Below are 23,540 nucleotides of genomic sequence, written 5' to 3' on the forward strand. Positions count from 1 at the left end.
CTTTGGGGTCTGGGGTTTCCTGCATGTCCAATTAATTTGCATGAGGAATGTGCCTGCATATATGGGGGGAGGGGGCGGGCTGCACGCCCAAGGCAAACAGGGGTCCAGATGTATTTTATTAACTGTAACAAGCTTTACAAGAGACACTTACCAGGATAATAAAACAAAAAGTGATGTTTTATAAGAATAAAGACTTCTGTGCTCCTTTAAAAACTACTTTCTTAAAATAATTCACAAAATTAAATTAAATTGAGTAATAATATATGAAAATTATTTCAAATCAACCAAAGAGTGACTTTGGTTTTTACCTGAAGTTAATGTTTTTTTTAAGAAAATAAGGGACGCAGTCAGGATTGAAACCGGTTTTCCCCACATGAGTACCAAGGTCCAACATTTCTGAAGCATGTGGTAACTACTAGTCCCGATCTTCTGTGCTAAAAAAGCCCTTCCCAATCCCGGAAAAAACACACAAACCAGTAAACTGCTCCATGGCAGAGGCCTGCATATATTTGAGTGGAAACATTCACTATAGAGCTTCAAAAAGAGGGAGTTATGAGGAGACTGATTTGCGTGAAGATAAAGGGAGTGAAAACGAAGAAACTGTCAAAAGAGCAAACAAAGTTTCACCTATTTGGGGTCGGATGATTTCTACGAAATGTCTCGGTATATGACCTAACATGCTGCCTCTCCAGATATACCCACATTAGCCTATATTACAGAGAGGAAAATACAAAGGGAAAAAACAACCTGAAAGGGTAAATTAAAAATCCAAAAAATATATTTATATATTTATATTTATATATATTTACGAGGTATGTATCCACAAAAAAAAAAAAAAAAAAAAAAACGAACAAAAACAAGCAGTCTTTTTTACCTTTGTGTCAAAGTCCCAATTAAAATAATAATAATAATAATAATTATTGTTATAATAATATCATCAATAGTAAATCAGCAAACCAAAATGAGGAGACTAAGATCCTATAAGCGTAGCACTGAGAGGTCAGTCAGCTTTCTCCAAAGGGAGTCCAAAGCATCAAAGCCTCAATCCACTAGGTGGAGCTGCAACACACTTTGAGGAACTTTTTCCTTCACATGAAGTCCAAAAAAAAAAAAAAAAAAAAAACTAGTTCCAAGAGTTCTGCAGAAAACATAAGCCCAAAATGTGCTGTGGCCCCCTGGCAACCGTGTCTCCGATTTACAAAGCTGTTCGGGGGATCCACAACAAAAGGTGTCTTGTGCAACAAAACAAAAAAGGAGGAGCAAAAAAAAAAAAAAAATCTCAAATCTAAAACAAAAACAGGAGATGTGATCCTCCTAGAGATTGTTAGTGAGGCCGTAGCGCGCCTTCCTTCGAGGTCATGCCAGATACTGCTGCATCGCTGTTTTTGCCCTGAGAGAAAGAGGGAAATGTGAACAGTCACATCATTACTGTGGCAACAAACCATACAACGGATGAAAACACCACCAAAATGCCAGTCTGTCCATCACCTGTCACAGAGGTTGGGATCTGATGCCTGGGTGAGTTTGTGTAAGATATCAACAAAGCCCATCTCCCTTAGCTTATCTTGTCTCTCTTGTGAGCCTGGAGGAAGTAGAAAAACAGAAACTTGTATTGTTGACAATACACAAAGAATCCTATTTAACTCAAGGTTACACCATCAGATATGAACAAACACCAAGTGAACTACGAACTGCACTGCTGTTGGATAATATTAATAATAATAATAATAATAATAAATAATCAGAGCCTCCAAACAGGAAATATTTAGGACAAAGTTAACGTTAAAGATTTTATTTCATAAATATTTTGCCATTTAAATAACACCATTAAATGTAACAAATATTTTGATGTTACATTTTATTGTGCTTTCTTTCTTTAGGAGCTTGAATGTACAATTTGAAAAAAATATGATATTAAATGTCTTAATTGTGATTAATGTTTTACTTAATTGACAGCCCTAATTGTGTTTTTAAATCCTGTCGCGCATGTTATGTACACCACAAATTCAGACAACAGTTATACTGTGCAACAAAACTCGTGCTCTAAAATCTGATTCTTCAAAACCTCCACAAACCATGCGTCATGAGCTCCTCACCATCCTCCTCATTCCAGATGAGGTTAGAGATGCAGAAGGTTGCAGCCAGCTGCAGTTTCACATTGGAGTGACCCTGAATCATAGAGAAGAGAAACAAAACAATGATCTAGCAGGAGAAAAGGACAGTGACAAGGGGGAAACCAACAACAGTACAAGGAGACTAAGGCAAGCAATTAGAAAAACAAATGCTACAGAGAACAGAAAAACTAGTGTGACAAAGAAGCATTGAAAACAAAGACCACGACTGAGAAACCAGATGAGCTAATGACAATACACTGACCATGTAATATTTAATTTTTTGGAGCATGTCGTCATTGGTCATAATGAGTTCCTTGGCAGTGTTTCCGTCAGCAATGTTGGCCAATATGCACAATGTCTGCAAAAGATGCCAAAGGCATTGTTAAGCATCAACTTTGGAGACTTAATCATCACCTTTAGACTTCTTTATCTAAAAATCAAGGCTCCTAAACAAAAGAGAATTTAAGAGAAATAAGTTTTATTTTATAAAAAGAAAAATCATATTAGGCCATTAATAACACCATTCATACCTGTATGAATAATGATTAAGGTTGGGTGATACAGGTAAAAACAAAATCAAGAAATCTCATGAAACACTTATCAATGTTGAAAACAGTTGTGATGCCTAATATTTTTGTGGAAAGAAACCATGATAAAGTACAAATAAACAGCATTTATTTGAAATAGAAATCTTTTGTGACATTATCAATGTCTTTCCTGCTAATTTTGACCAATTTAATGCATCCTTGCCGAATAAAAGAGTGGTAGTGTATATGTAACATTATATTAATGTGTTAATAAAAGGCAATATTTATCTGCATACAATAAAACATTTACATTTCAGAATTGATGTATGTGCCACAAGATGGCATATTTACACGTTTATGCACCACAGTATATCGCACTCAAACCCTGTGCACAGCCAACAACAATAAACAAAAACAAGTACCTGATAAAAAGACAGAAGAGATAAAAACTTTTTCTATGGTATTTCTATGGTACTCCAGTTTGAACATAAAAGGCTAAAAGTTTTGAAATTTTCAGTGCATGTCTGTGTGAGGTAAAAGGACACAAGCTGTTGAAGCTCCGCCCTCTGTGCCGGGAGTAGCAGCTCATTTGCATTTAAAGGGACAGACACAAAAAAACTGTGCGTTTTTGCTCACCCTCAAAAATGGACAACTTTAACATGCTATGTAAGGGATAATGTAGAGCGAGGCGGTTGTTATAGCGAATACAACCTAGACAGGCTGATCAGGACACCAATGCGAAGCGGAGGGGTCTTGAATCAGCCTGAAGGGGTTGTATTCGCTATAACAACCGCCTCACTCTACATTATCCCGCTTATTACATGGCTACCTACCAAATAAATCAATAATTTGACACAAAATAAAGGAGTTTATTGATTTAAAAACTATTGTATTGCTTCCGCTAAAGAAAATAGTCCATTCCGTCTCTACGGTTAGAATCCTGCGTCCATAGCAACGCTCTGCTTTTTATGGCAACGGTGTGTTATATTTAGCAGCGGTCTGTTATCAAGAAATAACAGACCGCATTCTACATTAGAATTCAACCAAGCCATGTAATAAATAAAAATATCTGTGGGGTATTTTGAGCTAAAACTTCACATACACACTCTGGGGACATCAAAGACTTATTTTACATCTTGTGAAAAGGGCATTATACCACCCCTTTAAAACAGCTCAAACATGCATTTTAGTCTGAGACTAAACCTAAGTCTTGTCTATGAAACCAGGGGTAAGGATTTTTTGAAGACACCCAGAATAAACATAAACCTTAACTTGTATAAAACCAAGAACATTCCTTTAACAACACCAGGAATATAATACTTGCTTGAGAAGACTTACTAGTCTTATTCTGTAAGACCCAGCGAGCACAGAGTGTCTAATCTCTCTTACCTTAAGCGGTTCACACTGTACGATTTTGGCTGTCTGAGGAAAATTTCGTGAATCCTAAAAGATTCCTAGGATCCTTAGGAGTCTTTGATCGTTAGTTCACCGACAGCTGATTAATGCGATCAAATTTGACCTCAAGACGAAATTCTGGCAGTGTCAGAAGATTATAGTGACTTCTCCTACAACAACAATCAAATCAAAAACCAAAAGGGGCACCAAACCTGATGACGCGATAGTGAGACAACAACAAACCACCACTTGCTCCACACACACCGTCTTAGTTTATTCCCAAGTTTCCTTTCAATAGAAGTCATGATTAAAATAAACACAGATTGTTTTTGTTTGCTAGCCACCATTTCTATCCCGCATATGATGCGGTTCACGTCACTGAACGTGTCGAGGATTGATGATGTAAAACTCCAGACAAGTCTTCTTGCATTTTTTAACACATCTTAATGACAACTGAGATCCCACAGTGCGACATGGCTTACAGCGGGGATCATGTTCATACGGTCTTAAAGGACTATTATAAAACGTACAGTGTGCACCCGGCTTTAGTGTGTTTGTGTAGCTCACCTGCTCTTTGACCTCTATGCTGTGTTCTCCCTCCAAGATAAGCGTGACCGCTTGCATTATCTGCTTCCCATGTGAGCTCATGATCTGGTCTATATGCTACCAAAGACAGGGAAAGACAATTAGTGTGTGTGCGTGTTACAGAAGCCCATAATCTTGTTAGACCCTGAGAACATATCAGACCGAGTATGCATATTTATATATATATGAGTGTTACCGGCCGTGTGGAGAGCAGGTTTCGAAGCAGGCCCAATGTTTTCATGAGCACATTGACATCAGGATCAGACAGGAGTCTAAAGAGCTGTTCTGTGCCCAGAGCTCGAACTATCTCCACCTTCACTTTCTGATCTGCCTGGAAGGCCATATTCTGCACAAACACGCATTACAGTTACTGATGACATTGAGCGTTTTCATACTGAAGCTTTGGTGAGGACCGAAGTCAGCTGGTCTTACCATGAGAGCCCAGATGCCGTTGACCCTCAGAGCTGGACTGTCACTTTGTGTCAGGCTGCATAGTAACTCAATAACCCCAGACTCTAAGATAGGCTGAGAACAAACACATACACAGTCAAACTCAAAGCCCAGTGGTGTTTGAATAACCCTCTCATTCTATTTAATGAAAAAATTCTATGTTCAAATTATGACAAAGTAACTAAACGGTATAAGCAACAATGTTGTTCAACTGCCTGCTGATAATAATAATTATCTTAAATGAATGCAGAAAATGTGAGTGATTAATCAAACCAATAAAGAAATATATTACTATAGTGGTAATACTGTAAAATAGAGCATTTGGTAATAATAATTGTATTTTACAGAAATGTACAATACTCATGGCTGTTCTAATTTGTTTGCCTTCAAACATTCAATCATAGAACTTTTATTTCAGTGAAAACTGCAAAGAGATCTTAAAGCTTCTCTTTTGTTGACAACAGTTTTATAAATGATTCTCGTGGACCCTTTTCACATTCCCTGAAAATATGAAGAACTTTACTGGATTTGCAATGCTAATAACTGTGGAAACGCATCACCACAGTCTGTGAAAAGGGTCCATATTACAAATTTAGGAAGATGGTTGGCACGTTGCACTTTCAAGCGCATGTTAAAAGTGATCCAAAGCACCCCCAAAATACAATTATTTTAAATAAAGATTTAAATGAATAACAACAATAAATCTACACAGATCACACAAATGACCTATTTTGGATCCAAAAACAATTTTTTCTGGATTGCGAGCAAATGCTTTTTTAGACCTATTCTATACGGTTGCTAAGGTGTTCTGAGTGTGCTCAGCAAGCAACGCTTTAGCAAGCAACACTAATAAACGCTCAGCCCGACAGAGTGTGTGTACTTTACCTCTTTGCTGGGTGAAAACTCCAGCAGTAAGTTGCATAGTGTTGAAGAGGCCATGACCAGCACCTCATCTGGTGCGTTCTGTAATAACTACCCTCAAAAACAAATGTGCATTCAGTTAGGGTTTGATTAACGTTCAGTAATTACTCAACATCATATGAATATCATACCTTCATTAGTGGCTTCCATACTGCATGATCGTGGAAACTCGTCCTTAGCTGTTGTACAGATCGTGATAAACTGTGCAGACATCTAGAAGAAATTTGAATGAAATCAGTTAAAACTGAAAGAGCAACCAAAACCTCTTTTCTTTGTTTTATTCTTTGAATTCTTTATATATCCAGTATGCAAACATTTCACATTTGAACAACTGTTCAAAAGTTTGGGGTCTGTAAGAATTTTAAGTCTCTTATGCTCACCAAAGCTGCATTTATTTGAAAATTCCAGTAATAACAGTAATATGATGAAATTTTATTACAAATTAAAAGAACTGTTTTCTATTTTAAGATTTTAAAATGTAATTTATTACTAAATGAATTTTCAGCATCATTACTCCAGTCTTCAGTCACATGATCCTTTAGAAATCATTCTAATATGCTGATTTGGTGCTTCTTATTTATTATTATCAATGTTAAAAACAGTAGTGTTGCAAAATATATTTGAGTAAAACATGATACAAGTTCATCTTACTGACCCCAAACTTATGAATGGTAGTGAATGGTAGCTTTTGTTTTTTGACAGACAACAATTAAGAGAAAAGGTGTGTCATACCTGACTGCTGCTAACCGTACTTTGATACTAGATTCCGATAGGCCGCTAACGATCCTGTCCATCATGTTTTCTGTCTCTGTAATCTGTAGTGGGAAATTTATGTAAATTAATGGGGAAATATATAATATAATATAATACATTTTGGTAATAAATCCATGATGAGAAACCCCCATGGTATCTCACCTTTTTCCTGATGTCCTCGTCATTGGAGCCCAGTGAAGCATAGAGTTTAAAAGCTGCTTGTCGGAGCTCATGTGCATGTTTCAAGTCATGGTCCAACTACGGGAAGACAGACGATCAGTTAAACTGAGTCTTCATTTGATCGGAAAATCAAAATGTACCTGGATACACCTGCTATTGGAATCTTAATACTTAAATGCATGTAAATGTATATGTGTGTGCGTGAATTTACCCTCTTAATATCAGTGATGGCACTGACGGAGCTCGGGTATTTAAAGTAGTCAGCCAACATGGACACGAGATGGTCAGTGACGCTGGCAATCCGCTGTAGTTCTATGTCCGGCTCCATCAGGTAGGCCAGTGTCTCGGCCCCCTCCACCCTCTCCTCCAGTAACCGCTCTTTACTGCACATCCGGACCAGGCAAGGCAAAGTCTGTCCAGCCACACACAACTAGTTACTATGCACTCTCAATGGTTACACTTCTGCATTCATCACGTAAATATGGATGTTTTTTCGGGAGGTACCTTTAGTACAACACAGCCGTCGTCTGTACTGATGGCTCCTGCTCGACACATGTATGTTAAACTGAGAGAGAAAGACAGCGAGTGTGTACAAGATGAGGGGATTACACATGTATTTTCACAAATAACCTGCAGGGTGAGATTTACTTACCATTTTGCGGCTGTAAGCTGCATTTCGATGGGTTTGTCCCTTTGCATCATTCTAACAAAAACCTGAGAGAGCTGCTCACCATCTACAAGCACTGAGAAACATACAACAAATTAATATGATGTTTAACAGGCTGAAATATTATTGATTTTTTTCTATAGACATACAGGAAACCTAAATAAAACCCTGAAGGAAACATAATCGCAACATCTGATTCAAAGAAAAAAGAAGCAGTGCAAATAATGTCATATCAGTCTTTTTTGTGTATTGATGATGTTTATCAGGCTCTAACACTACACTATTAACTAAGGGCAAGCTCACACTACAGGACTGTAAAACTATCTGAATTGCTGTGGAGCTTACACTACACAAGGTTTCTCATCTGTCGTTGTCTTGTCATAGTAGCACGCACACTACACTACAAAACACAACACTGACGAGGTGCACAAACTACAAGACATTTGGTCAAGAGTCAGTCCCGACCAACAGCGAAAAAAACCATTCTTCTCACCATTCACCAGTGTCATGGAGACCTGAGCGTTCTCATAGGCCAAGACTGAGAAACACTTTAACGCCTGCATCCGTACCTGCGGAGAGAGCAAAACATTATTAATCTGTATACCACAGTTTGTCTGAATGCTCGATTCTGATGGTGGAAGGTGTGCAATAAAACAGGTAGTTCCAAGTCAGTTTAATCACTGCTCTGTAATTAATGCGCTGCTTTCATTGAAGCACACAGAGATCGGAGATTGCACAGCGAACACACAGAAAAAGGAGCACAGAAACTTCTTGTCAAAGCTTCCCCGCGACTTTTATTAATAAATGAACTTTGCTACTGAATCATTACATTATATTAGTCAGCAAAAACTTTGTAATGTCGCTGTTTTTGAAGCAATTAAACTCACAGCTTCATTGCTAATACAGAAAAGATGCACAGATGCATGTAATTCACACACACATCTTTCTCTTTCTCTCTCAAAAGGCTAATTCATTCAAATAAATGTTATAGTTCAATTAAATGAATGTAACTTTATTGCACTACTTCATCTCTGTGTAAGATTTAAACAAACAAGTGGTAGCTGATGAAAATAACCATAATTTTAACCCTTCCAGTCAAATTTAGCACTGCTAACATTAATGACACCTTTAACTTATCAATGCTGGCAAATGACCATAGTATGAGCAGGATAATCCACTGCTAGCTGTACATTAAACGATTTGAATACACTCCGAAGGGAACCACCCTCCGCTTTGTGTCAGGTTCTTTGCCTCCACATCGTGCATTAAAATCGTTTAACGCCAACACGCATAAAAAATACAATAACAACTGGAAAAGCCATTCTGTTCCTTTTTGTACCTTATAGGATGGAGAGATGAGCAGTGGAGCGATGTTCTGGATGGCACCATGGTTGAACAACACTGTCTGATGTTCTGGAGTCTGAACACACACATTATTCAACATTTTAAGATTTTTTATTGGAAGTTTAGGCTTCTTGGCTGTAATACTGCAACTACTTTACAGTAGAGCTGGAACTATTTGTCTTATAAATCTGAATAAATCCATATTTACAGTGTGATGCTGAGTTGTGCGTTACCTTGCAGCAGTGGGCGAATATTTGCGTGATGTATTCCTGTGTGTGCTGTGACCGACTCAGCAAGGACATGAGGTGGGGAATCACAGTAGGGTCCTGATGCAAATAAAAACATGTTGATCACACTTGTTTATGCACGTGCATATGTCATTTCAGAATGGGACACTTGCGAGTCGTAGTCGTCTTACTGTGTAGAGCAGCTGCACTGGTGTGACTGGACTGATGAAAACGGTTCTTAAACAGCGCAGACATGCCTCAATGAAGATCAGATCAGAACACAAGAGACCTGCAGAAACACAAAACACATGAACACTTTTCAAATAAAAATATATAGCAGAAATCAGCATGGATTTATAGAGAGAAAAAGAGAGAGGGGAAAGAGCAAGAACCTTGCAGCAGGGCTGGGATGATGTGACAGTCCACCAGGGACTTGATGTTGTTCTCTGTGCCCATGGCCAGACTGCCCAACACGACCGCACATTCAGTCCTCAGCTCCAGACTGGAGGAGCTCTGCTGGAGAAGATACAGGAGTCTACACACACACACACACACAAACACAACTTTGTCATCATCATCATCAACAACATCATTAGAGTCAGCGATTAACATATAAAACATCAGAAGTTGAAAAATCAACAGAACAGCTTTTTGTGTATCTTAAAGTCACCGTGAATTGTGAAAAATACTCACATGCCTAAGACTCCCGGAGAAGTAAAACTGAATAAATTAGCTATGATGCTTCAATTTTATTGGATGTGTCAAAACTGTAGTGCTATTGGTAGAAAAATTGAAGTGAGCGGACCTACCTTGGCACGGCTCCCAGCACAATCAGGTTGGCCTTCTGTTTGTTGTTTCCGATGACTGCATTCTTCATGTCACTGTCAATCCAGAAATGCACAAAACACATACATTTAAAATAACATAACAGAAAAATAGATTAACAGAATTTCTCAATACTTTGAGGGTGCTATTGCTCAGATGAAAAATTGAGGTTGCTGACCTCAAACTTTTAGTTGAAAATGTATATACACTACTGTTCAAAAGTTTAGGGTGAATTAGATTTATTTTACTTAAAAAAAAAATACAATTTTAGGGCCAGATTTACTAAACAGGGCAAATCAGCGTGAGAGCGCAATTCCCAAAAAAGTGCCGATGGGAGTGGAAAGTTCTGAGGGTGATCTACAGACGAACAGACCAACTACCAGTTAGCATCTGGTTTAAGACGTGCTTTTTTGGGTGGTAAATAATGGCGCAGACACCAGTAAATTTACGAGCGCAAACCTTTGTAAATCACCTTGCATGATTCTTAAATACTCTCCTTCCATAGATTTTGCGTCTGAAAGGGAAACTCCTACAAATGCATATGCAATAAAGTCAGCCGCAAAGACAACGGTGTCCACAGCTTTTCAGCGCTAATTTTTAGTAAATCCTGACAATAGTTTTTTAACACCAAAAGAGGGTTTGCGCTGGTGCAAGCTGTTAGTAAATCTGACCAAATGTCTGCAATAAGGATGCATTAAATTGATCAGTGACAGTAAAGACTTAGCCTAGAAACCTAGACGCACCCTAGCGGCAGCAAAATTGATTTTGCAGCCAGGGTAGTCTAGCAACTCTCCATTGACTTTCGTGCTGGAAAAACCTAAATTGGGTCAGGCCAATCACATCGTGTATAGAGTAGGCGGGGCGGGCTTAACATAATGACGACAGAGTTGCGACGGTTCCCTGCTACTTGAAAACAAAGAATGGCGGAGCTGCTGCTGGCGAACAGTCTTTCGAATCGGCTTTGGCTGCGACTCTGGAGGACTTGGAAGAGCAAAGAACGGCACTTAAGTCATTCTTAAAAAAGGAAGATGTGTTTGTAGTTTTGCCGGCTAGATTCAAAAGTTGAATCTATCAACTAACGTTATCTCCGCTGTTGGGAAAACGCTCTGGTTGGTTGAAGCGCTGTCCTGCAGAGGGAATTTGAAGGACAGCCGTTAATCCCGCCCCTCGGATTGAGCCGTGTCTATGGTGAGTTTCCAGACCTAACATCTTGATGTGGGTCTGGCTTGCCAGGCTAGTAAAGACTTTTACATTGTTACAAAATAATTTTATTTGAAATAAATGCTGTTAAAAAATAATAATAAATATATCATGGTTTCCACAAAAACATTAAGAACACAACTGTTATTCAACATTGATAATAAGACAATGTTTCTTATAGAAACAAAAACATTGTTTTTAAATTAATAACACAGAACAGTATTGCTATTTTCCTGTATTATTGATCAAAATTTAATATTCTTTAGAAATCTAAAGGAATTTCTTTAGAAATTAGAAACTTCTTTCATTACATAAAAAAATTCTAACAGACCCAAACTACTTAACGGTAGTGTATGAATAAAATTTATATTTTAGTAAGTGTTCATCATTTTTTAACAAGATTGCCCATTTTCCACATTTTTGCAGTTCGATTAAATAGTGTTTCATTGTGAGAGATCATTTTTTTAGAAATTTTTACACATATTATGTTTTCTTTCAATTGATATGGAAACAGCATGTACAATAATTACACAACAATTGGAAATATGTTGTTTAAAACCACTGAAGTAGAGGACACTGATGTTTTTGTTTGACATATCATACAGTTAGCGTATATTTGAATGATCTGAGGATTATAGAGGCTGATAATGATAGAGCAAACAGTAACACAGAGACCTCATGTCTTGTTCAGCTCACTTACAGCATGTACAGATAATGTAGCCACATTCAAGTTCTCCTGTGAAGTTTCAACTTAGCATCAACAACGGAATTGCGACACAAAGTGATCCTGGTCTGAATAAAAGTGAAATATCATATTTCTTTTTGCACTAAAATAAAAGGCAATGATGACATTATCGGTGCATTTTATCAATATCGTTCTGCCACCAATAATGATGGGAGGATTGATCACACAAGCCTGTTGCTTTATAGGGGAAAAAAAAACTGGTCAAATGAGTGAATATTTTGGCAAGGATTATTGCTAGTCTTCGTCAATAGAACTCAAATTGTTTACAAATGTAACCATAGTCATAATAAACTTATGCAGCATTTAAGTCATATTGAAATCATTTATTTGAGAGTTGAGTGCATATGATGATAGATACAAAGATAAAGCACCAATTACAAACCTAATGTGCATCTTTGCTCTTTATTTTGTTGCATCATCACAAAAACCTTTCCTGCTTTTGTCAGGAAATGAGAAAGGGAGGGGAAAAAATGAAATTGCCCATTTTGGCATTATCTAAAACCATTACAAATCATTTTCGGTCATTTAAATAAAGCTTAAATCATCAGTCGATTTAAATTAGAATGAGTCAAATTAGATGAAAAAATGTACATTTCAGTTAGTTGCCAAGGCAACATTTCCAGGAGGAACAGGAACTTCCCAGGAGGGTTTGAACACACCATTATTTATGACCAATTAGCTTAATTCGTCTAGCTTAAATCCCCCATAATTCTTTAGCTGACACGCCTCCAATTGGGAAAGTCAGAGCTCCAAGAGAATTATGAATTATTATTAGTGGTGCATCTCTGCACATTCATCTAGTTCAAATCATTTCATTTGAACTTGATGAACAGGGCCAGGCAGCATTAATGTAATAACTCCATAACAATCAGTGTCTTGGCTGATGTTTACTCTGATGGAAGATTTATATCTGTGGAAAAGTGTGCCAATGGCAGTCGAGAAACGTCAAGCTAACAGTAACCAGAGCTTGAGTTAAAAATAAAGATGAAGAGACCCGAGCCGCAGCTACCCAGACACACTCGCATAAACACAGAAGTACAGTACCTCATAACGTCTCACATTAAACCAAAAAAACAAAACTTTTTCTCTCTAAGGACTAAAACCAACCTCCTATGGTGGCAGCCTCATCTTTAGCATGGTGAACTGTAACAGAGCACACAGGAAGGACATATGGTTGTGTACTCACATGACTCCCTGCAGCACGTTCTGTGGGTCAGGGTCGAAAAGCCGGTCAACATAGTGGCGACTCGTGGCTGTGACTTCCTGCATGGTGATAAATGACAGCACAAAGAGGATTCAGCAAACTCATCCCGTCTGAGGCATCACAACACCCTCATTCTCGCCCCATAGCCACCTCTCCGGCTCACAGGGTCCAAATACATCAGTCTGTTTATCCTTACAGTCACCGGCTGTTGGTGGAAGTCTCTAGAAGGAGAGCAGAGACCTGCTTGCCGCCTCTTCACACACCGCAGCTCTCTCGTATAGAGACGGCAATTTCAGGCCAGAGAAAAGTGGGAATGATGCTCTGTGGGAACGATGGTCACCCCAAACACACCAAAGAATCTATGCAATCAGCTTGCACTGCTATGAATGTCACTTCATGCTTCAAAACATCACATTCTCAGATGAACTTTAGAATTTCACATTGAATATAACCATTGTACTATGTTCAAATCTGAAAACAATTTCATGGAGAAGGTCAATTGGATTCAATATACAATTCACAAAAAAAAAAAAAAAATTCACACTATGAGAAAATGACTCCAAATATTTAACATTATATTAAGAAACTTTTTTTACATGAGAGCATAGGATGTTTAGGCTAAAACGTACTTTTTTTTCCCCCCTAAACAATATTGTAACTATTTTTAAACAAACAAAAAAACACTTCTTCTGTGTGCTTTCCTATGCGCAGTAGAGCATGGCGCTAGCAACGCCAAGATAATGGGTTCAATTCCAAGCAAACTGAAAATGCGTGAACTGATACAAATTTATGACTTCAATGCAGTGCCAAATACAAACCCTCAGACACCCTCACACAACAAAATTCATCAAAAAATATGTATACTTAAGGTCTGCGCAGTTGTCTCTAAAAATGAAATATGCAGGTCAAAATGATCTGCGAAGATCATAATCGTAATATACATTTTGTACACACATTCCACAACACATGTTGATACTTTGCAGGTATTTTTATGAGCGTAAAAAATTCAGAAAGACATCAGGTTAACCAGTATTTCTAACAACTTTAAATTTGCCAAATTGACCTGCAACATAATAAAACGTGATTCCCTGTATATAACCTGTTCTTACACAAATGAATTTCAAACAGACTTCAACAAAGCATTTGATAATTTGAGATAATTATTAAATTGCAGTATTAACCGGTCCTAATTTTGTAGCTGTCATTCTAGAGGTCATTACTTAAATAAACAATTAGCCTAAGTTGCAAATCTTACATAATTAATTTATTTGACATTTACCAAAATAAGATCTCTATGCATTGAGATTAGTTAAACGTGCTCTAAGCGATGTTGGGTGACGTCACTTCTTGTTGACGTTCGAAGTATTGTCAAACAAAACCGAGGCTAGCTCGACCCTCCCTCCTCCTCATCCCTTCGAAGGCTTTTCCGATGTAAATTCGGGACTTCACGCATTCCTTCTCCTTTTCCCTCTTCTTTGCTATTTGTTCATCGGAACGTCGTCACTTTGGTCGTGTGTCGGCCATATAAAAATTCAAGAGAGTATAATTCTAACGTTAGTCGTTGTCTAGGACATCTCTCCTCTTCATGCTTCACTCTCCTCCACTCCCCTCACCCCCCTTCATGTGCACGCGCACTAACCCCCCAACCCCCACCCCCAAATCATTCTTGCCGTTTATTGGCTGGAACACTGTTTGTTATGTTTCGTGGTCCAGGCTGGGCCAATTTGTTTTTGTTGCCGTTTGTAGAGCCTGGGCTGTCTACAGAGACCGCGTTTTTTTACAGTGTGTTCAGGGGACAGGCAGCCAGCGGATAGTGAGGAGATGTTTGCTGAATATGACAAAAAAAAAAATCGGACTAAAAAACGTGTGACATCGCTTAGAGCACCTTTAAAGGCAGAGTGTGTAAGTTTCCCCACTAGAGGTTGCTTATTCAAAACAATAACAAAGGCGTAGCTTGATGACGCTTTGAATGAGCGTGGATTCATAGGAGTTGTCGTCTTCACCTCCACAGCCGATGGAAAGTAATCCAACGGGACTCAGGCAGAAATCAAGTTTATAGATGAACTAATGTATTTATTAACGTTACTGTGACATAAAGCAGGGCGGGGTGGAGAGCGATACGAGGTAGGTGAAGCAAATGCTAATGAGAGATTCCTGCGCGACGCAGTAGCTTCGGCTTTAATTATGTTTGAAGGCCGCTGCCGCTCCTTACGTTTAGTTGTTTATGCCTATTATACGATTAGTTATGTTCAACGTTTGACAGTTCCCACCTCCTTCTTCCCTGAACTTTAACTTTGTTACAGTTACTTTTGATCACTTAAAATCACATTATTTTATTTCATTCTAACGAAATAGCTGCAAGTGCTTAATTACTACTCGTACAGGTCACTTTATCTGACGAATTAAAATTAAGGGCTAATGCAGTGCTGTTTTACTTGGTCAAAACAATATATTAAAAATACATTTGAGTGTGTTGACAGTTATGTTATAACGTCACTCTACTTGTTGCACATTGCAGTAAGCTATGACGAAGTTGACAGCCGAGGCAATGACACGTACCACCAGCCCTACACACTTTGTATGTCTCCCTCATCTATCACACCTGATTCAACTCATGAGCTCATTAGTAGAGACTACAAGACCTGGAATGAGTGTGTCAGATATAGGGAGACGTACAAAATGTGCAGGGCTGGTGGTACTCCAGGACCGGTTTGAGAACCACTGTGATAACAGACACAAGCTTATAGAGAAGCACAGCTACGATCACATAAATATTATGAGGCACATGAGATTATTTTTTATAAATTATAATTTAGGTCTGAAAAACTTCAAGCCCCTTTACACTTCAAAACAGACACAATATGCAAGTTATTTTATGGCATCATGAAGACATGAACAGTCTTAATGATAATAAAGAAAGCTTCATGCTGATAAAAAAAATAAAATACTATTGTTTGGGGTCTCAGAGACTTCAGGTGTAAAACATGAATAAACGCAATACATTTGATGATCAAATATGACTTCTGAAAAGAAACAGTGTGTATAATAACAGTTAACTTTATAATATAAGAAAGGGTTAAAGCTTTATCAATATCACACTACTGGTTTTGATTAGATCAAATGAGCACATTCCCATTCAAAGTATCAATATAAATACAGGGGCAGATGAGATTGGTAATTATTCAGTAACATGTTATACATCACATCATCAGTGTATTAACACCTAATACTGTACTTGGGTACCACAACAGTGAGGGTAGATCAACATGTGTCAAAACATACAGTACAGAACTACTGGGCTGTCAAAAGGGGGGCGTTACCACCATATTTGCCCATCAGCTCATCATTTAACCACTATATCAGAGAATATAAAGCAGGTTTGTTTTTGTTTTTGAAGCCCCAGTTCTAAATATAGACTGAAAACTAAATATAACTTTGATTTGACAGCTCTGAGCACATCCAGATCTGCTGTTAGCCACATAAACACACAAGCAGTTATTTAAAAAACACACCGTTTAATTTAAGATCACTCGCTAAAGTCTATCTAATGTGTCTAGTGTATTTCTGAGAGATCCTAAAGTGAAAACGTGAGGTTTCAAATGGTATAATCAAAGAGACTCACGGATAACACGCTGATGCGTAAAGGGGCCTCCAGCAGGCACGCCATCATTCACTCAGCGGAACATTCACAGCGGCACTTTCCACACAAACACAGCTCAATCAGCGGAATATTTACAGCAGCACTTTCCCCCCAAATTTAAATCAGCAAAACATACAGTCCAGCACTTTCCACACCACTGGGTGTCACTCTATTTAAGTTTTATTTATTAAAAGGATAATAAAAAATATATATTTTTAATTTCAAGGAATTTAAATAATTAAAAGGCAATTAATAATTTAAATAATAACAATTATTCATTATTCAAACTAGTATTCATTACTCAACTATTAAATAAAATAAAAAAATGTGGTTCAAATGAGAGACAAAACTCTTCCTAGAAGATAGGGCGATTTCTTTGGAATGTCTTACCGCGGACATTATTATACAAAAAGTATATTTTCCTATTAATTAATTCAAAGTATTACTTGAGATAAAAAAAATACCACAAATTAAATTCAGCAGTATAATTTGAATTGAAAAAATAAATCGTTTGTTTATTAAACACAAGTGGATTTATTATTCCACACCGAACATTGCTATGAAAAGTAACATAATAGCTTTTTTTACAGTCTATGAATAGCATGTGACAAAGCAAAAGCAGACAGAAGGCTATAAGCACTTTCCACACTATCATTTCAGAGTCAAATTCAGAGTGCTTCAGTGGCATAAAATTATTAGTCAAATTCATAAACACAAAAAACAATATTAGTATGAATAATAATACAGAGAAAATAAAATAATAAAAACATTAAGCAACAGTAGATGATAGACAGCAGTCTTTTTGTCAATACATCAGCCGTATGTCTGGTGCAATTAATAAAATACAATTAAATATTACTATTCTACACTTATTTTAATCTAAAATTAATATTATTATTGGTTCATTTTTATACAAGCAAAATTATTATAATTTGTATATCGCTGTTCCAAGGTTTTTAAATTAGTTGGTTCCAAATTTTATATATAAACTGAAGAACGAATATAAATTACGGAAAGTGTGGATGAAGAAAAAAAAATGCATTTAGTGCGCTAGTCACATGACCGTTTTGCGCATGAGCAGAGTAGCATGTGAGTGCAGGGAGTCAAAGCGGCTACTGGAAGAATTAAGTAAGTGTAACAATTAAGATGTACATGCTGACCGATGGGTAACGCGTTTTGCCGTCTTTGAGTGTAACGCTGTGGTTTAGAGAAATAAGGATGAAGGTGGCAGTAGAAGGCTGTTGTCATGGAGAGCTGGATAAGATATATGAGAGCATCAGTTACCTGGAGAATAAAGAAGGTGTGAAGGTGGACCTGCTTCTGTGCTGCGGAGACTTCCAGGCTGTCAGAAATGAAGGAGACATGAAGTGCATGGCGGTGCCTGCCAAATACAGACAAATGCAAACTTTTTACAAGTAAGGAAACCCCTGACGTTATTCTCTGGATAGATAGATAGATAGATAGATAGACAGATGAGCAGAAATGGAATTATTTAATGTCAAATAAAAAGTAAATATTGTGTTGGTGATATTGGTCGACCATTGTTTCTCATGTCATTACAATTGGTTTTCTAAGGTACTACTCTGGTGAGAAGAAGGCTCCTGTCCTGACGATTTTCATTGGTGGAAACCATGAGGCATCAAACCATCTGCAGGAACTTCCTTATGGAGGCTGGGTGGCTCCCAACATCTATTACCTGGGTGAGATCTTTATACTTACACATATTGGTCCTTTAATATGTAGTTATATTATCAAGACTAGTATAAATTTTGTGTTTCAGTGTTCAATATTCTCATACTTTTATGGTTTTCTTGATGGTACTTGGCTTAAATCACAGTTCTCAATAGATTTGACGTTCCTCGTTCCTCAGGTTATGCTGGTGTCGTACGCTTTAGAGGTGTACGGATTGGCGGTCTTTCTGGAATATTTAAATCCCACGATTACAAGAAAGGTGAGTTTTAACAGTTCCAAATCAATTGTGTTATGATGACACAAATATGCATTTTTTTTTTTTTTTAATCTGCAATTTCAGGACACTTTGAGTTTCCGCCGTACAGCCAAGAAACATTGCGCAGCGTGTACCACATACGGAACATTGACGTCTTCAAGCTTAAACAGGTAAATCTTTGTAATGTGAAATGCATCAATAGATACACATTCAATAATAAGGATGCAGATTCAGAAAAAAAAATCTGACATTTTATGGGCATCAATAAAAATCAGACGAATTGTTAATTCATAAAAACAGGGCCTAGCAAAACACTATTTATTTACATGTGTAATTTCTAACCTCACTTCTCAAGCTCAAGATGCCCATAGACGTCTTCATGACGCATGATTGGCCGAGAGGCATTTATTACTACGGCAACACAAATCAGCTTCTGCACAAGAAGAAGTTCCTCAGACAGGAAGTGGAGAGCGGTACCCTGGGCAGCCCTGCTGCTGCAGAACTCCTAGACCACCTGCAGCCCAGCTACTGGTTCTCCGCTCACCTGCACGTGAAGTTTGCTGCACTGATGCAGCACGAGGTGGGTCTGTGGTTTTGACATATACAAGCCTTCAGTTACCATTGTAGAGATTACGCTGTCGCAGATACACTAGATTTAAAGGGATACTCCACCGTTTTTTCATATTAAACTATGTTATTCCCTTAACTAAGACGAGTTGATGCATACCTCTCTCGTCTCAGTGCATGCACTAAATCGCTCTGTCTTGCGGCGAAACTTTGTTAGCCCAGTTCATTCAATATGGGCCAAGCAGAGAAGCTACCAAACACCTCCACGTTTTCCCTATTTAAATACAGTTACTCGCGTAGTGTAACTCGACCTAGGACGGTGACACAAAACAAAACATTGCGCTTTTCTAAGCGTGTAAAATGGATAACTATATTGTATGGCGGAATACCATAGCAAGTGCTTGGAAGCACTTCGACTTCGGCGCAGTAATATCTTCACTAGAGGGAGCGGGGGCCGGTGAGAGAAGATATTACTGCGCCGAAGTCGAAGTGCTTCCAAGCACTTGCTATGGTATTCCGCCATACAATATAGTTATCCATTTTACACGCTTAGAAAAGCGCAATGTTTTGTTTTGTGTCACCGTCCTAGGTCGAGTTACACTACGCGAGTAACTGTATTTAAATAGGGAAAACGTGGAGGTGTTTGGTAGCTTCTCTGCTTGGCCCATATTGAATGAACTGGGCTAACAAAGTTTCGCCGCAAGACAGAGCGATTTAGTGCACGCACTGAGACGAGAGAGGTATGCATCAACTCGTCTTAGTTAAGGGAATAACATAGTTTAATATGAAAAAACGGTGGAGTATCCCTTTAAGCCCCTTTCACGCATCTTACAAATACATTCACAATCATTTGCTGGCAATATAAAATGAAGAAAAGCTTGAATATCTAGAACATGTTATTGTGATTTGTATTCAATCCATTAGATTAATCAGACTAATTTTGTGATGCCTTCTTGTCTCGTGACTTGTGAACAAGAGAGCGTTAATACAGGGATGTCTGTGATTTTAACTTCAGCAACAAAACATAGTTGGGGAAGAAACTTGTAAGCCATTTCAAAGCATTATATATATTGTAATGTGTGTGTGCAATATCTGCAAACAGCTGAAAATGTTCAAATCTTTTAAAATATGTTTATATATTGAATGAATTGAATATATTTATATATTTTTATTTTATGACAACATACATTTAACATTCTGGAATATCTCTATTTTATTCTTTTTATATCTCTCTTGGAGTTACATACAGGCCTAAGATAAGATGTAGATATCAGAGTTCATTATTTATTGAAAAGTAAATAACAACAAGCTATTTGTCACATTAGGCTAAGAATAATTCTGCTGCAAAGATCACCAAGTTTCTCTCACTTGACAAGTGTCTTCCACATCGAGACTTCCTTCAGGTAATGATCCTGCAGTTTCCATCAACAAGCATATTTCAGGATCCACTTTGACCAAATATTGTGGGATCCAAGTTGTAGATCTAGTAGTAGAACAAGAAGTAGATCTTTGTGAATGAATAAAGATTTTGATATTGCAGATCGTGGAGGTGGCAGACAGACCGGGCTCCTCCGAGCACCTCGAGTACGACCCAGAGTGGCTGGCCATCTTGAAAGCGACAGACCGACTTCAGAAACCATCCCACAATTTTTGGAACCCCCCGCAAGACAACGGACTACACACCCGGTACAGACCACAATACAATAATAACCACATTTACATGCGCATGATTATTTGATTGCTTGTTAAGCCTTCATTCTATTTGCATATTCCAGTAACCAGCATATTCCCAATAAATTCTGATATTTCCCTGCTAATCTCCTGTGGAAATTCGGAAGATGCACTTTGATATGTTGAATCGTCATAGCTGCCTGTGTCCCTTGTAGTTCTCATAGTTCTTAGTCACATTTGTCACAATTACCTATAGTGTAGTTACTTTTGTTTGAATGTGTAATTGAATATAAAAAAATAAAGACACAGAATTAATGTTAATAAGAATTAATAAGAAGTCCCTTATGCTCACCAAGGATGCGTTTATTTGATCAAAAATACAGGAAAACAAATATTATGAAATATTATTACAAATTAAAATAACTGTTTTCTATTTTAATACAATTTAAAATGTAATTTATTCCTGTGATGTCCAAGCTGAATTTTCAGCATCATTACTTAAAAGTTGTGCTGCTTAATATCTTTTTGAAAACAGTGATACTTTTCTTTTTTTTCCAAGATTCTTCAGTAAAAAGAAACACTTGCATAACCGCATTTATTTTATTTGAAATATTTGATATCATTATAAATGTTTTCACTGTCACTTTTGATTAATTAAATTAATTAATCAAAGTTTTGGGGTCAGTTTAGTGTAATATAGTGTAATTAATATAAGCATATACCATTTTGAAAACTGGGCTTAACTGGTTTATGACAAATGGGTTTACACATTTACATCACGTGCATATGTAATCTGAATAATTCCTATATTAACTGGAATTTGGTGCACATAAATTAATTTGTATTTTGGCATTTTATTTTTCTACTTCTTTCAGGTGGGATTTCAGTGTGTCAGAGGAAGCTATGATGGAGGTTGTGAGAGATTTGAGTGGTGACCTCTGCATCCCTGAAAATTTCAGCCTGACGGTGCCCGCCTACGACCCCAGCCGCCCTCAACCCAATGCTCACCCAGCCTACTCCACCAACCCTCAAACCACAGAGGTGTGTGCCACCCTCGGCCTGACGGACATCTACATCCTGGCTGGGCAAAATGGGCAGACTTATGGGGAGGAGGGTGCCACAGGTGCGACTGAAGAGGAGGAGGACGAGGACAGCACTGGGAGCGTAGACGAACCCAGTGAATACCCCACTGACACCTCCGGCCTCTCCAGCTCCTACAACCCTGATGAAATCACCATTGAGGATGAATGGGAGGAGGAAGTGAATGAGGGAGTAGGATGTGTTGAGGAGAAAGGGACAGACGCAGTGGTTCCAGAAGGGCAAATGGGGGGCCAGGACAGCGATAGAGACAGCAGCCCCCAGCGAGAGACAGCTAATAGACTGATCTTACCGCCCCCATGTGCTGCACCAGAGACGGAGGCTCCACTACACTCCTTACGGCCTCTTTCTCTTCCCCCTCCTTCAGCATCCCTCTCTCAGGGCAGCTCAGAAGAGGAGGGGGGCTTCACGTCAGCCAGGGTCCCCAAACGCACGAGTGGTGAGACAGCACAGGGGCCCGCCAGTCACACGGGTAGCACACCTCAAATAAAACGGAGAAACCAGAGTATCTACACGGCAGTAGATGATGAAGAAAGTGAGGACTAGATAAATGCAATTATATTTTTAGATCAGCAAATTACATATACCAAGAATGATCTGCCAGATAGTTTGCTGTCTCTTTTTGATTCTAAAGAGTTGAACGGGTTACTAGACTGATTTGATCTGCTTTGTAACTACTGTTGTTTTAAAGAACAGAAGTTTTGCTGATTATGACTGTGAAGAATTAATGGAACGCTATTTTCAGAAATGTCAAGGTTATGTACTACTTTTATTTTTGGTATTTTCATGTGTATAAAGTAATGCCACAGCCATTTATACATTTTTATCTTGTATTTGTCATTTGTGATTGGTTTTAATGATCTGTTCCTTTTTATTATTATTTTTAGCCAAATATATCACAACACACTAAATTGTTTGCTCTCTGTCTTGGCTGTTATTTTATTAGTTTTGTGATTGAGTTTGCTTTACCATTGGAGTGTAAATACATCAAAGTTCAAATATTAAGTGATCCTGATGTAATTTTTTGCATTTTGAAATACTTTATTTTATCTTAGTCTTTCATGAAAATGAATCAACTTTCTCCACGTCTGAAATAACTTTTCTTAAGTGAAAAGCTAAAGTTAGGCTATAAACGGACAGAAAAACAGTATAAACAGGACAAGGCTGTAAAAGCAGACTTTTGAGTAACGTTAGATGAGTTTCCCTGTTCGACGTGATGTTTATTGTCCCCGACAGCCTCCGTAGTTCCAATTAGCCACTTGTTAGCAACCACCTATTTCAAGACACATAAAAGCATAAGAAATATGGCAAGTGGTTTATTACTGATGTATTTTATGTCATAGAATAAATAAAATGTCTCGACTGAAAATCGACCGGAAGTGCAAATATGCTCACTCGTTTCCAGGTTTCGGATTGATCCCTTCAGCACTGATTCTGATCGTAAATCATTCCAGTCATGCTATTTTCATTATTTTCAAG

The 23,540-nt window shown here is 37.9% G+C and overlaps 2 protein-coding genes across 8 annotated transcripts; one reads left to right on the top strand and one right to left on the bottom strand.

The window, feature by feature from the left end:
• Nucleotides 1–1,214: 1,214 nt before the first annotated feature.
• On the bottom strand, nt 1,215–16,847 carry armc8 (armadillo repeat containing 8). 6 transcript variants are annotated; one of them, XM_079881179.1, is made up of 23 exons: nt 16,760–16,837; nt 13,334–13,458; nt 13,120–13,196; nt 9,973–10,044; nt 9,556–9,698; nt 9,355–9,452; nt 9,170–9,262; nt 8,932–9,012; nt 8,086–8,161; nt 7,578–7,668; nt 7,430–7,490; nt 7,137–7,337; nt 6,908–7,003; nt 6,725–6,807; nt 6,124–6,205; nt 5,957–6,043; nt 5,054–5,146; nt 4,818–4,967; nt 4,604–4,699; nt 2,377–2,472; nt 2,076–2,169; nt 1,489–1,582; nt 1,215–1,390 (listed from the first exon to the last, which is right to left on the bottom strand). In XM_079881179.1, exons 4-23 carry the CDS (start codon nt 10,038–10,040, stop codon nt 1,357–1,359), a joined length of 1,917 nt encoding a protein of 638 aa, XP_079737305.1. In that variant the 5' UTR covers nt 10,041–10,044; nt 13,120–13,196; nt 13,334–13,458; nt 16,760–16,837; the 3' UTR covers nt 1,215–1,356. The 6 variants fall into 6 exon arrangements, with proteins under 6 accessions (XP_079737305.1, XP_079737302.1, XP_079737301.1 ...); XM_079881176.1 differs by lacking the exon at nt 13,334–13,458 and having other exon boundaries at nt 2,097–2,169; nt 16,760–16,847; XM_079881175.1 differs by lacking the exon at nt 13,334–13,458 and having other exon boundaries at nt 16,760–16,847.
• A 982-nt stretch (nt 16,848–17,829) lies between these two features.
• On the top strand, nt 17,830–23,426 carry dbr1 (debranching RNA lariats 1). Of its 2 annotated transcripts, XM_079881384.1 has the most exons (9): nt 17,847–17,905; nt 17,986–18,192; nt 18,353–18,477; nt 18,648–18,728; nt 18,810–18,895; nt 19,081–19,305; nt 20,618–20,695; nt 20,833–20,978; nt 21,839–23,426. In XM_079881384.1, exons 2-9 carry the CDS (start codon nt 17,996–17,998, stop codon nt 22,605–22,607), a joined length of 1,707 nt encoding a protein of 568 aa, XP_079737510.1. In that variant the 5' UTR covers nt 17,847–17,905; nt 17,986–17,995; the 3' UTR covers nt 22,608–23,426. The 2 variants fall into 2 exon arrangements, with proteins under 2 accessions (XP_079737509.1, XP_079737510.1); XM_079881383.1 differs by having other exon boundaries at nt 17,830–18,192.
• Nucleotides 23,427–23,540: the final 114 nt, after the last annotated feature.

This window comes from Squalius cephalus (assembly GCF_949319135.1).
Source record: "Squalius cephalus genome assembly, chromosome: 9".
Taxonomy (NCBI): Eukaryota; Metazoa; Chordata; class Actinopteri; order Cypriniformes; family Leuciscidae; genus Squalius; species Squalius cephalus.

Bases quoted from the DNA above. Each gene is read 5' to 3' on its own strand.
- dbr1 (XM_079881383.1), top strand. From the start codon at position 17,996: ATGAAGGTGGCAGTAGAAGGCTGTTGTCATGGAGAGCTGGATAAGATA. The intron at 18,896-19,080 runs GTAAATCTTTGT...TCACTTCTCAAG, and splicing joins ACGTCTTCAAGCTTAAACAG to CTCAAGATGCCCATAGACGT. The intron at 20,979-21,838 runs GTACAGACCACA...TACTTCTTTCAG, and splicing joins GACAACGGACTACACACCCG to GTGGGATTTCAGTGTGTCAG.
- armc8 (XM_079881175.1), bottom strand. From the start codon at position 16,807: ATGATGGCGTGCCTGCTGGAGGCCCCTTTACGCATCAGCGTGTTATCC. The intron at 6,044-6,123 runs GTATGATATTCA...TTTTGAGGGTAG, and splicing joins TATGGAAGCCACTAATGAAG to TTATTACAGAACGCACCAGA. The intron at 1,583-2,075 runs GTTTGTGGAGGT...TACTTCCTCCAG, and splicing joins TGAGGAGCTCATGACGCATG to GCTCACAAGAGAGACAAGAT.